This window comes from Netta rufina (assembly GCF_964035555.1).
Source record: "Netta rufina genome assembly, chromosome: 10".
Classification (NCBI taxonomy): Eukaryota; Metazoa; Chordata; class Aves; order Anseriformes; family Anatidae; genus Netta; species Netta rufina.
The window spans coordinates 23,016,500-23,034,512 of NC_140133.1; the positions used below are offsets into that span (position 1 = coordinate 23,016,500).

Below are 18,013 nucleotides of genomic sequence, written 5' to 3' on the forward strand. Positions count from 1 at the left end.
CCTAGCTGAAGATAATTGACAGTCTAGTCTCCTAAGGTAGGTTAACAAGAAATACCTGAGAGACTGAAGGTGAAAATAATATGAATTTGTTGCTCCAAAGTTATTTTTAAAACACATTGTGATAAATTCTTATTGAAAACTATTTTATCTATAGCTTAACAGAATAGCCTCATCTCAGGTCATTAGTCTTATAAATAATTACTAAAATGGTAACTTATGAATGTTTATTTAAAAATAGTTTGTTATGAAATTCCTTACCAGGGCTAAAGAGGACTATAGCTTTAAGGTATGCATATTCATATCCATCAATATCAATCTTGGCCATGCTGTTACAGAACTCCTGAAGTTTCCAAATGTGTTCCATGACTTGCTTTATTCTGTCTCCAGAAAGCTTATCTACAAAAAGATATTGTTTATTATTTCATGTGAGCTCAAGTACATCCAATATCTTAACCAACATCCTTTTATGAAAAAAGTAAAGTAACATTTCAAAGTAACTTGTCTCATTTGGTATTTAAAAAAACACTTAACACGTAAGGATGGCCTGAATGATTACAGAAGTGAAGACTAACAAAGCCAAATCAGAGGGCTAGGAAACAACATTAACTCTTTTGCATAATTTTTCATGAATAGCATAATCTGTGACACCAATCCTATTCCAATGATATACGGCTCCGAACAAGAGACTCTCAAATTACAGTGAATTATTCTACAAAATAGATCATGATTCTGGGAATGAAAAAAATTACAAAACAAATGCTATCATACAATCCTAATTTTAACTTCAAACAGTATTGAGTTAGCTTTTCCAGAATGCAAGATCAGTGATGACAGTGATACTTTTTCTTCTGTTTGTACTTTAGAAGTAAACTTTTAATTCACAGGGGTGCATAAATCTTCTTTTCTTCTGAAGGGGCAAATGCATTCAAATACATATACACAGATTCTTCTATCTTTTGAAACATGTTTCTTATGTTGGTTTCATGTTCTTAAAACATTAATTTAGAAAATATTTATGGATAAGCTAAAATTGAGTGGTATTAGTTGCTGAGTTAGGGAAGGAGAGCTTTCTAATTTGGTAAATAATGGTAACTAATTCAGTAAAATGTAGTAAACTTCTCTGACTGTACATTTGTAAACTGGTCAAAGAATGAAAGCCTTAAAGATTATATTAAAACAAATCTGTGAATATATAGTTACCATTATTAAGCTTCATGGAGAAGTCAATTCCTAAGAGGCATTATTTTTCCCCTCAAGAAATATATTAGAATAAATTGATTCCATTCACAATCTTCAGTGCTACTACACCGTATCTTTATAATATTTTACCTTCGTCTGTACAATAGTGTATACAATTGTTTAGATCCATGTGTGTTAAACTGGATCTTTTATGTCATTTATGACTACTTTCACATATTTCGTGCAACCATGTAAAAAATTGAACCGAACAAAAGAAGAAATTAAACTTTTTTTGCATAATGTCTTGATATATGAATGAAAGTATAGTCTAATTTTCTACAATACATAAGTTGTAATACTGATTTTTCGTTACACATTATATAATATCAGCGTTATATGAGAAACAACCATGCAGAAATACATGCAAAAAATTTAATTTGAATTTCACAGTTTTCAAGCAACCTCATCACTCACATACTTCTTAGACAAAGTTCTGAAATTTCATCACTTTGAGTTTTGAAGGTGTAGTATAAATATAACTTTACAAAATAGCATTGAATAAAACAAATGTAGTCTCATCCTCTCTTTCTGTCCACTCCCAGGTAACACTGTATGACTGAAACGATAGGTTTAAGTCACAGTAACAGAAGTGGGGCCAGCTTAAGAGACTAATAACCCTACCACTTACACCTCCACAAACTGATCACTTGGAGCGTAGGTAGAACTGACATTTATTCTGAGACAGATGTAATTTAAAGCTTAACCCTTTGTAGAACACATGATATGCACATTTCCATGTGCTTTTAAACTCTTGGTCCTCTTTCTGTGAAGGAAAGGAATGTCAATTTGTTGTATTTTGAGGGCTGTCCAAACTTCATCAAATTATAAAAAAGTAAAAACATTCATGAAAGGATACTATCCATTTAAAAATCAAACCGCTGACCAATTTTACCATAATAAAGCCAACAAAAGTAGATTAAAGCAAATATACTTTACCAGGACTGAAGGAGATTCATGAATTTTTTCATGATCATCTATCTATTTTTGTGCATTTTATAGTTTTACAAGCAATTTTCACTCTATTCAGTAAGTCTGTTCCAGTTCTCACTGTATGCACAGTAACCAATTCACAAACCAAATTGTCAAACTGGTACCAAACAGTATTCCATAACTACATTTAACTCAAGTTTAAACTGAAACTGGATTTCATGTAATTATATCATTTAATATTGCTATTAAATAATTGTTTCCAAAATATGGGCAACTCATGTCTACACTGCATATATTATTTCGCAATAGTAGGTGACACAGAATGCGCTTTGCAGTGTGAAAAGTTTAAATTTACGGAAAAACCTTCAGGGAAGTATTCTATACTTGCAACTACATTTTCTCAGCTTCTCTATGCTTCTGTAATTTGAGAAGGGCAAAGGAAATGACTGTTCTGTGAGATGTATCAAATCTGTGACCTAGCTCCTCCATCACCTGCAGAATCCTGGGCTGTTTTGGATTGCTTGATTCCTATTTGCTGCATTCACCTAGGTATAAAAAGCAGTGCCACATCAGTTACAGTATATTATCAGGCTCTTTGTGCTTGTAGGGGTTTCTTTCCCAAAAGAATTTACAATTTTACAAATGTATCAAAGAAGGATTATCATCTATTTCCGATATTCCTCTTGGAAAAATATTTTATTTTCAAATTTCTGTGGTAATTCATTTTTATGTAGACGAAAGTATGCTTTTATCTTAGTCCTTCTCTTCTGGTAAGAAAAGGATGGCTACCTGCATAAATTATGCAATTTTCTATTATTTGGCCATTACATCTATATTCTGCTGTTCTCTTTCTGAAATTAAAAATACACTATATTTTCAGAGTTTAAAGCTGCTAGTATTGTGAGTTTTTATCTTATTAAAAGTGAAAAGTTATTCTCAAGCTAATTGACTCTGATAGGGAGCATCCTTAAAGAAAAGGAAAGAAAAAAGGAAAGCAGCCATAACAGATTATTGTTTGTTCTAGATATAGTCATCATTATCACAGGCCAACACTGAACTCAAAAATAGAATTACATAAATCTTCATGAAAGTGTCAAGAAAATAGGTAGTTTAATGCTTCAAGGGGTACTTCAAAATACAGTAATCATTACAGTATTATAGTAGTATACAACAAAATGGTTACACTTGTAAGAATACACTTGTGATACTTGGCAAATGCTAAAGTTTTACACTGTAGAGAGATGAAAAACTCTGGAAGGAATAAAGCTCAGTTGTGGTTCAGGAGAAGGCTTGATTATTCTAAGAGCAAAAAAAAAATATTTACATCTAGATGGGAGGAAAGCTCTGTGAACAAACTATAATTTTAGGATACGCTTGTCTTTCTCTATACTGCTAGTCGTATGTAGAAGAGGGGAGGAGAAAAAGGCTTTATATCCTCCAGATGTATTTCTTTTAAGGACACCTTTATCTCACTGAGAGATCTCTGTGAGGTCACAGCGCAACAGATCAGAGGAAAAGTAATCATGCAAGAGGCGGCTTCTTCTTTCCCTGGATCCTGGAGAACAGTTCTGCTATCAACTAAAAAACACCTTGTGAGAAATGTTATTCAAATTCCAGTTTGTAGCCCTGTAATGAATACGTATAAGAACAACACACTGAATACATACCTTCCTGTATGCTGTTCTGGAGATGGTTAACAATAGCTGCTAGGATAGTAGACAGACTCATCACCTGTGCACACTGTGCCAGGCCTAAGGTAAACAGCTCATTCCAGCAGGCACGCACAAGGCTTGTATTACAATCCTGCCTATTAATAACACAGAATCAAACAACGGTAGCTAGTCTTCATGTTAGGTTAGTATTACCCTACATACAGTTACATTGATTATAACAATTAGCAATAAAGATTAACATACTCCAAACCACTCTATTAAAACGCATATATCAGCATATGACAAGTATTCCAAAAAGCAAGAATAGACTAACTACATTAAACCATTTCAGGTTATCTGTAAAATGGTGCTCATTGGTTCTTTAATGAGACTTATTTCTACCAATTAAATGCTTGCTTTGGATTCGGCTTTAGCTTCCATAACAGTAGTAACATCAGATATGGTAGTTATCATCTTGGCAAAGATGGCAATCTTTTACTTTATTCTTCAGAAAAGAATATTGCACAGCCTTCACACATTTTAAAGAATTCATTAAAAATTAAATAAATTTAGTTGTTTAAAAATTGAAGTGTTGAGATCAGTGCTTTCATTAATTGGAAAGCAAATTGTTCAGCAGTGTAACGTCCATTTACCCAAGTGCTTGAAATGCAGGTATGGATCTAGCCCAGTGCATAGACAGGAAAAGTAGTCGTGATGCTGACTCACAGATGTAGTGTACATTAAGGTACTCTGGCATTGGACTGGGCATTGTCAACTGCAAAACAATAAAAGCGTGTACAGTTAGGGCATAAAATAATTATCATCACTGAAATAACCAGTGAAAACATTCAACCCACTTTCATTGTCTGTCATAATGCAACTGCATAACAAGAAACTGTCAAAGTAAAACTTTACTAAGCAACACATTACTACTGCTAAGCATGCAAAACAAGGATAGAAAGCAAGATTAGAAATAATGTGGGAAAGAGCTCAAATGTTTCTTTTTGAAAAGTTTTAATTTTCATGTAATAACAGTTAAATCTATACATTTAATTGTTTGGTAGAATGTTAAGTAGCATCACAGTACTATGAAACTATTTTCTAAAACTTCTTTTAAAAGAAGTAAAACAAAAATCTAAAACGGGAATCATACAGTAGGAATCTACAATCACAAAACTCCATTAATGGGAATAAGCAGGTTATAATTATGATTATCGTTCAACTACATTAAGTATTGCTATTTTAAGCTTTTTAATTCTTTAAACAGTGCAATGTGATACCAGCAAGAGGAACACCCTCATTATTTATCTCAAAATTTTCATCAACATGTTCTTGTTTGAGTTGTGTAATTGAAGCAAACTAGGATGGCCATGTAACCTCTCTTAATATGAAAAAGCCTTTTAGATGAAAGTTCGACATTCCCTAGAATTATAAATGAACAAAGCAAGACATAATACTATATGGATGATATGGAAAGTGACCATCAATGGTACTGGGAAGTGAAAGAAGTTTTAAAGCATCCTGATGTTGATGAAAGAGTCTTATGAAATAGTATCTATACACTTCAGATAGAGCTTGCGAGAGTGAAAAAAGCATTAGATGCTAACACCAGCATGCTAAACCAGGTGTTCTAGATTGTCATATTTAATTTTGCAAACATAAAGAAGACGTGGTAAACTCATTTTGGGTTATATCTTTTATGTCAGCTTGTTTAGTAAGACATTTCAAGACACATACCTTAAATGTGACATGTGTATCTGTAAGTAGGGGTCCTTCCACTTCAATAATTGGTGTTGACTGATCTCTACTGATTACATGAATATTCCCCCCTCCTGTAGGATCCATCCCATCTGCCAAGTTATGAGCGGCTGTACCATCTGTGGTATTAAGTGCTTTAGCCAAAGTATCAAATGCTCTGCAAAAAGAAGTAATAGACAGTGAAAGAGCCTTTAAAAATTTCAGAGTACTGGTCATATAAAACACTGTGAAGCATTTCCAACTCAGTATACAGAAACCATGAAGACACTAAGCTAGATTTTTCATGACAACCTGGTTCCTTTGTACTGCTCGGACATTATACAGGGACTGCCCACATATAGCTGATAAAAGACTTTACTCGTAAGGGGGGAATTTTTTACTACTATAAATCCTGTTTTAATTGTCTTATACTAGTATTTGTACTAGTAAATGGGATTCTTCCGCTTACTGTTTACTACCTGCTTCTTCTCACCTTGGAAATTTATAATAGATTATGTGAAATCTCACAAAGCCCAGGTGCACTCTAGAGAACACCCTGCAGTCCCTATTGTTACTAATCCATTCTTTGGAACAACAGAGAACGCAGTGATCTCCTTCTAAACAGCATGCCTTAATTTCCTTCCCCTTAAGACAAGATATGGACATACTCTTGATTAAACACTTAAACACCTCTTAAAAATCTACCTGAAAGACACTGGACAGTTTTGAGGCCCAATATTTCTAAAATTTAACTATGAGACCAATGCATGTTTTCCTTCAAAAAACAAATAAAACAAGCAAACAACACCCCCCCCAAAACAAACAACACAAAACCACAAACACCATCACCCTAATGCTAAAAATCTCAAGCCTTGCTGGAAACTTTGACATTCTGTGTTGGTTCTCATCACTAATAATGACAACAGTCTTCAAATTCCTTCTAAACATTAAACAAGATGTTTACTAATCTTAGTTTTACATTTTTCCTACATTACCAAAAGGTATTTTGGCAGTACAACACAGAACGCAGCAGTAATACAGACCCTCAAGGAGTGGATCTAAGGGCAATGAACACTTCACAGGAGAAACTTCCATATAATAAGCCTATTAAATACTGCAGTACCAAAGTATTACTATTCTCAGAGTCAGTCAAGTTTACGAACTAGTCATTTATTCAAGCATTGGAAAAGGCTACCTACATAAGTTGTGGAGTCCCTGTCCCCGAAGAGATATTTAAGAGATGCATGAACATGGCACTGAGGGACATGGTTTAGTGGTGGGACTCAGTAGGTCTGGCTGATGGCTGGACTTCATGAACTCGGTGGTCTTTTCCAAAGCAGATGATTCTATGATTACTTTTCTTAGCATGAAATCTGGTTTAGCCATATTATAACTACAGTTATAACACAAGATACAGTTCTTCCCAAGAGGACTACAGGCTGAAGACAACAGCCAAGCTTGGATTTCCAAATAATTGGTTTTGCATTTCAAAGTACTGGGCAATCTCTACTGTATTTGATGTCACAATGCCAAACTACATGGATGAATGAGTCTTAAGTGTGCACTATACAGAATACAAACTGCTAAATAAGATGCAAATATAAATGCATACCGTGTAATCTCACTTGCAGATTGCTCTTCTTGTTGAATTTCAGAAGTATCTCCATTATTTAGTGACTCACTGAGGTTAGCAAGAGATGTTACAACATTTGCTAGTGTTCCTAAAGCACCCTGGCTTGTCTCAGCCTAAACAAGAAGAACCGTATTAGTGGGTAAGAATTATAGGTGATATATCATACATGTATTTTCCCCCATTCTTAATCTTTGTGTTCTTCTTCCGTATGTACTTTTCCTTTCCTTTCCTTGAACCACCTACAGAAAGAACAATGGATCACATTTGACTCACAATGATCTTTAAACCCTACTGTGATCATCAATCCTAACCCCTTCTGGCATATCATGTGGGGAATAGCTATGGCATAAATATGCCTGTGAAAAGAAATCACATCCCTGTTGATCAGCTTATTACCTGCATTCCTACAGATCTTCAGACTCACCCCAACCTTATCCTATCAAGGGTAAGAATGCTTTGCATCTATGTACACAGCTAAAATAATCTATATGTGTAGATATGTTCAGAACTTAACTGAAAGCACCCATACCTTGGAGTCAGCAGCCAGGAGGACTGTACCATCATCCCTGATCAAAGGCTGTTGAATATTCACAAGCATTCCTGGATCAAGAAGACCTGCTGACCTGTTGAAAACCATAAGGCATCTGACAGTTAATAGTGGTTTGTATTAATCAGAAAAATATGTAACAACTCATGTCAGAATAAAACAATTACAAATTTTTAAATTTGCAATTTAATGAAACTCAGGATTTTTCATCAGAATTTTAGCCTTTCTGAAACTGCTTCCAAAATGTAGCTTGAAAGACAGGAACACATTTTCATTTCCTGTGCAAAAGCAGTGACAACTTCCCAAAGGAGATATCCTCTCATATGCTTTTGTCACTGGTTTATTCTGTCTTATGAAAGCTGTTGTCTTCTCATAACTTCAGAAACCACATAGCAGATCTAAAGTTATGCCTTAGAGTTGCAGAAGGCGTAACCGTGCATTCCAAGTTAGATGGACAGCACTAAATAAAAAAAAAAAAGTTGAGTCAAAGAAATACATTTATTATACAACTATTTTGTAATGCAAAAGTTCTGCGTAAAACTTCTGCTGCCTTTTCTTCTGTCTTTTTGACCAAACATAATTTCTCTCTGCTGTATCTAATTAAGGGAGGCAGTGGGAACTCTTTGCAGTCAGTAATAAGAAATTTGTTACTTCTGCAACAGTCCAATTCTGCATAACCCAACACAAATGAGTAATGCATGACTGGTTCAGGCCTTGACACTAACATTGTTAAGTACCACAGGAAGCAAATTATCATACTTTATGTAAATGTGAGTCCTACATAAATAGGGTCACACTTAATGAATATAATATCGTTTATAGTGTGGAAAGCCATCTGCAGCACAAGGAAATCTTGAGGTAGCAGATGTGTCTATGAGCAGTATTTATGAACAAACTGATTAGCAAACAAGAAACACTGAAACAGCTAAAGAAATTTATGGCTTAACCCTCCTAACTGCAGTTTGACTTGTTCAACAAAGAATATACACACAAACCAACTGAATATAGAGATCCAGTACTTTTAGGTGATTATCATCTATTCATTCACTAACTGGACTGATAGTTTTCAAAATGTGGTATTTAAATAGAGTTCTAATTTATTCAGAAAGAAAAATTATCTCTACTTATTAAGAATATGATAGAATATCATGCATTTCCACACACATTGCCTATGGAGAGAATTGAGAGCATGAAAACCATCTAGGAGTATCTTCCATATAGCAAAAAGAAACTACTATTCTTTTGCTGACACTGTTAAGACCATTTTTTGCGGATCTGTATCAGCAGTCACTGCAGCCTCTTCTGCTACAGTATTCAGGAAGGTGAATGCTGAGTCTGCTATTGGTGGATTTGATTTCAAAAAAGTGCCAACATGAGTCTATCATGCAGTAGGTCTACGTGTTTGTTATTTACATATCACATGTGTGCCCCACTTGCGCTTTGGTCTGTCTGGGCAACAGCCAGTACTTAAATTGAGAACCACCTAGCTGTACTCAGGCAAAAACTTTGATGAGAAGCAGAGCATACGTTGATCTTGGTAATGGAAACCAATGGCCTGTGAAACAGCTCTTTTTGACCAATGCTTTAGAGCACAGGGGAAGACAGAATAGTTGTGCCTGCAATGCATAAATAACCTTAGACAAGATTTGTTTTATATTGATTTACTCACCGTGCCCCATCTTTATCTGCCACAAACGTTGGAGTTGCTATTAAAGGGCTTCGTAGGTCTTTTCTGATATATATCTTTTCAGTGGAAGCTGCACAGTTGGTTGGTTTTTCACGTTGCACATCAAAAGGCTTTCTTTCACTTTGAACCGCTACAGAAGGATAGAAACACGAAGATTTGAAAGAAAGTAATTCATATGAATATTACCAAAATAATCACATAGTAGAATTTATGTTTAAATCATTATGGTGGTATGTCAGTTCAGCATGAAACTGAAATTTAATAAGACAACTGAAGAAATATGGCTTCCAATTCTACTATACCCATGACCAAGTACATTTAACTAAGGAAGGCACAGATTGATCATTTGCTTTAAGTTTTACTGAACTACAAGCAAAGCTTACTATTTCACTGGTATTTAAAGTGACAGAGCATTCTGCAATATACATTTAAAAAAACCGCTTGTTTTACAGGTAAAGCTATACTTAAATGCAAGACTCAGTCATACTCCAGATGACAAAAACCAACACAAACTCAGAATGAACCCAGAAAAAGTCAAGACAGGCAAGTTAGCTCCTGAATCATAACGTTATGAGAGATGCAGCTTAATTCCCTGGGTGAGGAGTCTCTGCATGATGTGCAATTGACTCATTCATTCACTCATTCCAGACAATTAGGAAGCAGTTTTCTAAAATTAACCTTTACAGAATTTAAAATATTTCAAGTTGAAAACTGGAAGAAAATAGGCTTAGTCTCCAAAGCACAGTAAATTATCTAATAAAAATAGTACGAATAATTTTGCTATTATAAGGCAAGTGAAAAGTGCATATTTAAAATATCACCATATTAGTATTAAGTAGATTACAGAAAGATATCTGGCATGTAGGTCACTCTATAGTTTGGCACATGAATGAATTGCATACATTTTTTTCACCTGAAATAATGGTTAATAAAACTAATGGATAATAAAACTAATAAAAGAATATGGCAATAATACAAATATTTTTTTAAAGTGTTGTACTAATTCTCACAATACTATGCAAACATAAGGCACAATATAAATGGAGACAATATTTCTGTGTTATTCATTTTACCAATTAATCATACAGCAGTTACTACTCTACAAAATTAACATTATTAACAAACAAAAAATTCTACCATACTGTATAGCCCTTTTGAATGCAACACTACAATACAGATACATTTCTCTGTATCCTCATAACCAGGAAGTTATTTATTTCCTGATCTTATTTTTACTAATATTGTTAAGTGTCAGGGAAGTTTAGAGAATTATTAAGTAGGTACATCCATCTTCTTGGCTTGGTGGATATGAGTATTAATCAGAAACCTGACCCAGTGCCCAGAAAAATTAGTGAACATGAATCCTAGCCACACTGAGCTAAGAAAGGTTTAGCTTCTAGAAATGTAGCAGTCTCTCCAGCACAAGTGTCACCCACTACACTCAGCACAGTGTGCACAACACAAGAATCCTAACTATGCTTTTGGAGATCCAAAGTGCAAATACAACAAAGATCTCTCTGTTTACAGATTAAAATTCTGCCTCCATAGTAACTCAGAGGATGGAACTCATCTTGCCTAGATTAAAGTAGAAAAATAATTTGTTTCACCTTAAATTCTCCTTAAAATTATCACAGAAAAAAAAAAACAAAAACACAAAACAAAACAGAATAGGCTTTGTGAAATTCTGAGTGCAGAAGCAGGGGGTACTATAAATTGTAATGAAAATGCATTGAAAGAGGTGTACAGATGCTAGCACTGAAGTTGTAGTGAGTACTGCAAACAGGAAAAGTATATTGTTCAAAATATAACAGTTTATACAATGTCTCATAATATAATGCTGTTCAAAAAATGATCAAACTAATACTGAAAACAAACAAAAGGGGGGGGAGGGGTACATCAACCACTTCCCATCACTGGATAAAATGGGAGAAAAATAAACCAGTAGGAAAGCATTATTCTGAACATGTAATGTTAGACTCATATACATGTCCATATATGATGCATGTTAAAATATTTTCTACTATAACCATACACTGTTTGTAACATGCATTCTAAGTGAGGATCTAACTGGGTTCCTCAAGAACTGCAGTAATATGAGATATTGTTCAAAACAAATCAGTGTTACACCTCAAACGCAAAATAGTGAGGAAAGAAAGGTGAAATGTACAGCTGTCGAGTTCTGTCTCTTCCAAGCAACAGAATGAAATAGAGAAAACACACTAAAAAGCAATGGTAGGCCACATATTTTTTACTTGTTAGGCACAGTCTCACATTGAGTACTTAACACTCACATTCCATTTTCATGCCCATCTCTAGACATTTCTTAAGCCTACAAAATTGGCAGCGATTCCGATGGTGTTTATTGATGATACAATCCTGGTTGCTACGACAACTGTAGGTCAAATTCTTCCTCACGCTCCTTTTAAAGAAGCCTTTGCATCCCTCACAACTGACAGCACCATAGTGACGACCTAGGAAGCATATATATTGTTATTAGATGGAAATTACTCATTTTAACATAAAAATATTTATCTTAGCCTTTATCATTGCAAAAGTCACCCTTTATGTTCATTTTCTTGCCATCATTTTGGACTGTGAAAGCATTGTTGCAGTCTCACGGGATGTTTCTTTTTTACCTATTATCAGGCCTTTTAGGTTGGTAAGTGGAAAAAAGAGAGGAAGGCTAAGCCTACATTTGAGTAAGAGGCCTGTGAAATGGTAGCTCCCATTCTGACCAAGTACAGATGCAATTCTATCTGCTGTTACAGGTAATAGGATACAAACTATACAAAGGGTATTGCATGTTTAAAGTTACATTAAAAGAACACACATGCTAAACATTTAAGTAAATTCAGAACATAAGTAATTTCTGAATAAAATCTGAAATGCAATGTTAAGTCAAAACTCCTGTGCACATCAATTCTGGTATCATTTTAATTACACAAACACTTGAAAACAATAAAAAAAGAAGACAAAGAAGAAAGAGGGGTTCACTCTCTCTGTAACATGAAAGCACAATCTTCTTTTTTGGATAATGTAGAAATTTTATCTAGTAGTCCCTGAAACTGCACGGTTCTGAAACACCAAGGATTTGCATGATATCTACTTGCCTTTTTCTGTGATTGTGAAAAACAAAAAACTACCAAGAAGTCTTAAGTTTGTTAGAGAGCACTGAGAAGTGTTTTTTTTTTTCTTGGATTAGTTAGACTTTTTTACAGCTCTGGGGAAACAGAATTCATGCTTCAAATGGTCTCTCAGTTACTAGGAGCTACGCAATCATTTTCTCTTTCAGCATGAGCCAATTCATCATACAATCTACTTGAAGTACAAATTAATATTCTTCCAAGCAGAGCTGAAATACTCCGTATGTATAGATACAAAAGTATAATGTTACCTCTTTCCAATTTAGACTCAAGTGCTTTTACCAACAGCATGGCTAAAATCAGTCTTAAAAACAAACAAACAAGCAAGCCATGAAACCTCTTCCCTTCATTCTAGTAATCCTTTCAGTCAGGTATCTTGAATACTGCTTCCTGTGCTTCCTTACCTGATGCTTTATCACCGCAGACCACGCAATATTCTACTACCTGAGGCCGCTGAACATCAGCTTTTCCCAGTAAACGTTCTACCGAAGCAGAGTCTGTCACTATCTGAGACAAAATTTCAGAACAAAAAGAGGTAATTAGCCAGTATTTTCTGATGACTTGAAAGCAAGAAGCTTTGTGTACAGAAGACCAGTGTATCAACAGTGAAGAATATGAGAAGTATGACAGACGTGGAATGAAATTAAGTGGCATAAAATGTAAGTTAAGGAGAGCTTTTCCTGTCAGTAATGGGACTGTTAAAGCATCCAAAGCAAAACATGAATTCCAAATTGAACTTCCCACTTTGTTCAGGAGAAGTAAGTTTCTTCATTTGTGCACTCAACAGTAGTATTCCCTTCTTGCAGTTACTGTCAAACAATTGCTCTATTTTAGCCAAAGATGTCTAAAATTGTTGTATTCCATACACTGCTCCCCCATTTATCTTCTCTCTAGCTAATAGGAATACATAGTTTACTGGGGACAGCCTGAAACAGAGATCCATTATAGAAAACTTAAGAGATGGACTTGATGATCCTTATGGGTCCCTTCCAACTCAGTTTTCATAGAATCATAGAATATCCTGAGTTGGCTTCCAAAGGTCTTGAATCCCAAAACTTCAGTTCAAAACGCCTCACTTCACATAAAACTAAAAAAAATGAAATCTAATTTGTAACAATAGATAAACCATGTAGCACTGTAAAATAAATTTTAAAAGACTTTTTGCACAATTTTTCAAATATTTGTGTAAAAATGATACTGCTCCCTGTAAAATACTCCCTATATAGAACGATTCTATGATATTCTCTATTCTAACAGTAGCAATACAGTCCAGGTAATTTTTTCCCCCTAAAAAAAAAAAAAGAATCCTAGGAAAAAAATCTCAAATTTCACTAGAGATGGACTATTGTTTACATAATTTGTTTTGCAAAGCTCTCTCTGATCTGGACTATGCTCAAGACCCACAGGCAAATACAACAAATGACAGCTTCTGCTCCAAAGAACTCCTACTCCAATGTTTTGGTACTGCATTATGAACATAAGTTTGCCAAGCTAAGTTGCATCTCTGCATGTGTGAATCTCTATCAGACCACCTGAAATCCTGGCACCTCTCATAAGCTTCAGCTTAAGTATTTGCTCATGTCTTTATGTAGTTAGAATTTTAATGAGAATCACAACAAGGAATGATGAATGCAATGTAATGCACGAGGAACATGAACACAGGCAGATTTAGGATTGAATAAAAAAAGCCTACAACTCATATGTTCCATATCCATGTTATTAGATCTTTAGAAAACTATTGCAATTGCCGGTCTCTTAAAACAATTCTATACTTAAAGCACCTAAAACTTAGTAACTGAAATAGACAAATCTGGTTTATCTCAATTACCATATTTACCTGAATTCTACCAGGCACAATGTTGTCTGTGGTTGTAAAGATAAGCTGTTTGGCATTAGATGTCTCAGGTGCTGCCAATATCACCTTTCCCGTACCAGTTCCATCTGGACTTGCTAAAATAAACTGTTGCTTTGGAGACACAGATGAGTCCACTGCTGTCACTATCTGGATTTTTTGACCTGTCTGCTGATCTGTCACAATCTGTAAAACATATTGAAGAATTTTATGGTTCTGTCTCAGAATTATATGATACTATTTCATAATAGCCCTTGTTATTTATTAATTTTATATTTGTAAATTTATTAGACCGGTGCAAAGTTATTACAGCTACCTACATAAGCGCAAAACAATAGAACCAAACCTAAAACATATGTCTATCATATTTCTGTATTTACATACCTACCACACAAAAGGAAAATACTAAACAGACTTGTGAAAAGTATGAGACTGATACTGTTAAAAATGAGGAGAGATGGAGAGATGTTGTAATTGCATTTAACTGTTCAAGAGGAATTAGACACAGTGGAACCCAACCAGAATAAGAACAAAATGTAATGTTAAGGACCCCTGTATTCCTTACTGATTCTCTCAGAACTCTAAAATGAGAATACATAGCACGTTGCACTTGATGAATGGCAGGCATATATCCAAGCTACGCACTGCCTAATGAGACAGCATCATAGAATTTTCCTCATATAAATAATGAAATTATAAATTATTCCAGCTGACAAAAAAATCACAATGGTACATTCTTGAGATTTTAATTTCTTTTGTATACACATGACTATAAACTATTTTGGTACAGTACATTTATGTATTTAGCTTACTGCCAGGGTAATAATTACTATTGAAAAAAATTTCAGAGTTTACACACCGTGACATTCCTAATAAATTGACTGCATTAAGTGTCACAATAACTTTTTTAAAGTTGTTTACTTATTTACATTCCTAAATTTTGATTAACTAGACTTCTTAAATCAGTTGTCATGTTCTTTTTGTATAAAAAGCCTTACAGGAATTCTAAACATATGCTAATGGTTTTACTAAATTAGAATGCCTTAAGACAACATTAGAGTAGTAAGCCACAATGAGTGCAGGAATTAAGTTATGGAGATGATGATTTTTCCATGTTACAGAAACTCTTCAGGAAAGGCTCACCTCGGATTTTGTAATTACAAACCTAAAAAGAACATGTAGGAAGTAGATGGTACTCAAAGTTGGGGATTAAACCAGCCTACTACTAAATTCTGGATGAGACACATTTGTAAGGATTTATTAGTCATATATTCACAGAACAGAATAAGCCATTTTTGGTCTCATCTGCATAAAAGTTTCAGTGCTTAAGAGGATGAGTTCCAATCCAGTTCGCTTCAACAAACAAGAAGCTCTGAATAAGCTCAAAATTTAAAAGGAAAACTCATCAATCCCCAATCCCAGTGTTGTTAAATTAAGTTCTTAAACCCTCTGAGAGTTTTCCCTGACATGTTTTTCTCAGCCACCATCACTTTCATATAGATCTTAGTGAATGGAACCAGTCTGAAATCTAATCTCAGCTTATGACTGACACTATTATAGTGCCTGTAGATATGTTTTAAGGAAGCAGGAACGCTTTTCTCTTCCTACTACTCTCCTTCCTCTAACTGTTTTTTCCAGAAATATCAACGATATAAGGAGGTAGATTTTTTTTGCACAATTGAACAAAAGTTGCCTACCTTATGAATGATGAAATATGCAGTATGCTTCAGTTACACATATTGTGAGAACATTTACCTTGCAATGAAATAGCAGGTAAATATTGATTTGGTTACTCTACCAGACAAAATAGAGATTATGTTACCAGACAACTGAATCAAAAATGGAAAACTTCCATCATAGCGGAAGCTTGAGAATCAGTATATGAAACAATAAGGCTGCCTGATTCCACCTTTTGTTCATATTTTAAAGGAATACATCTTAGTTAAAACACATAGCTAAATATGTTGATAACTGAAGAACATCTCATTGGTGCTAGCTATAAAGAAAAATCAGAGACAACTTTGTAACTTTTCACATATCAGACAAGCATTGATAGTAATGACTGAATAAGAAATGGGTGATTTTTATGTTCTTTAAAAAAAAAGTACGTCGTTATAAATGCTACAATTTGAGTCTTTGAAGAATATTAGTGAAAAAAATTACATCATGATACCATTAAGTAAAATGATAATGTCATTTAAAAAGAAGTTTTCAGGGCTGTTCACGGGGGCAGGGTTCTCCTGGATCACAATGACCAAGTACCACCCACCCTGATCAAAACATATCTCAAGGACAGTCCATCCTGTGACAGAGGCTGCATTGCCAGGACCATTCCAAATGCCCTGAAGTACAAGATCCTCTTCTCCAGCATCACCTCTGGCAAAAGTACAGTGGAATATTGTACTGGCACAGAACAAGGTGGAAGAGGACAAGAAGATCAGTACTGTAACACTCTTGTAACATTAATACCTAACAATTTTCATATTATTTGTCACTACATACATCTTTATATTAGATACCAGTAATGACAATCCACTGCGTAGTATCCTCAAGACTAATTTCAGCCTAAATAGGCGAGTCTCCCACTGGCTCTTTTTAAACATGCAACGGAGAGAGAAGAATGCTTTTAGAGATTATCTCAGGTGTTCTGAGCTGTCTGTTGACAACGTCTGCCCATTTGCTATGGTTAGAGCTCAGGCAACTTACACATGCAGGCTAAGTTTAAATTCTGCAAATATTCCTCACTGGCTACATTATCAATTCAATTATAACATACAGCCAACTAGTCATCACTAAACTATACTTCAGGAGAAAGTTTCATTTGCAATAAAAATGATCTGTTCATACAAAACTTAAAAGAAATCTTCCATAGACTTTAGTATGCTTTTGTATAAATCGAGAGCAGGAAGAGGAAAAAAAAAAGTTATAACAGTTTGCCACATAATCAACAGATTTTTACCTGAATGCGTTGTGGTGAACCTACAGAAGAGTCCGTGGAAATAATCTGGATACGTTGGGAAGGGCTGGTCATCACTGGAGATTCAGATAGTGAAGTCTGAACAGTCTGCACCTGTACATAACACAGAGAATTCTGATTTAAACATTTTAAAACACAGATACTTATTTACTAAACAGCGGATGGCCCTAGCATGCAATTTGTATTTACTGAAAAGGTTACAGTCACTAAACCAATTTGAGTTAGTTTTCAATGAATTATAAGAATATTGTTTTCTTTGGGACTAGAATGAATCTGATAGATGACCAATCCCCTTCCCCCTGCCCGCCCCCCCCCCAAAAAAAAAAAAAAAAAAAAAAAAGACAAACACCTCAAATCACTGGATAACTATTATTTTTCACAACCAAAGAAAATGTAATTAAACCATGTGGTTCTTCAGTTTACTGAAATGCAGGAATACACTTTTTTCAACTTCCATTTTTTTTTTCTTGTGTAAAAACAAAACACACCGTACACTCAATGTGTCATGTGAAATATTTCACCCTTCAATTCTTTTTTAAAGTATTTTATGAACCATCTTTTGAATTTTCAGGTAGCCCAAATTTAGTAAAGCTTTCTTTAAGCCCCTAAATAAAAA

General features: G+C 34.6%; 1 protein-coding gene across 5 annotated transcripts in view; it reads right to left on the minus strand.

Annotated features, from left to right (window-relative positions):
* Positions 1-18,013, minus strand: part of NR2C2 (nuclear receptor subfamily 2 group C member 2) — a 45,756-nt gene that overhangs the window by 13,327 nt on the left and 14,416 nt on the right. For 4 of the 5 annotated variants that reach the window (XM_084292584.1, XM_084292580.1, XM_084292582.1 and 1 more), the window contains 11 exons: positions 17,380-17,490; positions 14,406-14,606; positions 12,973-13,075; positions 11,717-11,896; positions 9,408-9,555; positions 7,721-7,814; positions 7,171-7,304; positions 5,559-5,736; positions 4,475-4,596; positions 3,837-3,976; positions 259-396 (listed from right to left, as the gene is read on the minus strand). In XM_084292584.1, the coding sequence (XP_084148710.1) occupies positions 259-396; positions 3,837-3,976; positions 4,475-4,596; positions 5,559-5,736; positions 7,171-7,304; positions 7,721-7,814; positions 9,408-9,555; positions 11,717-11,896; positions 12,973-13,075; positions 14,406-14,606; positions 17,380-17,451 (1,510 nt within the window). In that variant the 5' untranslated portion in view covers positions 17,452-17,490. Of the gene's footprint in view, positions 1-258; positions 397-3,836; positions 3,977-4,474; positions 4,597-5,558; positions 5,737-7,170; positions 7,305-7,720; positions 7,815-9,407; positions 9,556-11,716; positions 11,897-12,972; positions 13,076-14,405; positions 14,607-16,689; positions 16,760-17,379; positions 17,491-18,013 lie in introns of those variants that run through there. The other variant, XM_084292583.1, reaches the window with a different exon arrangement.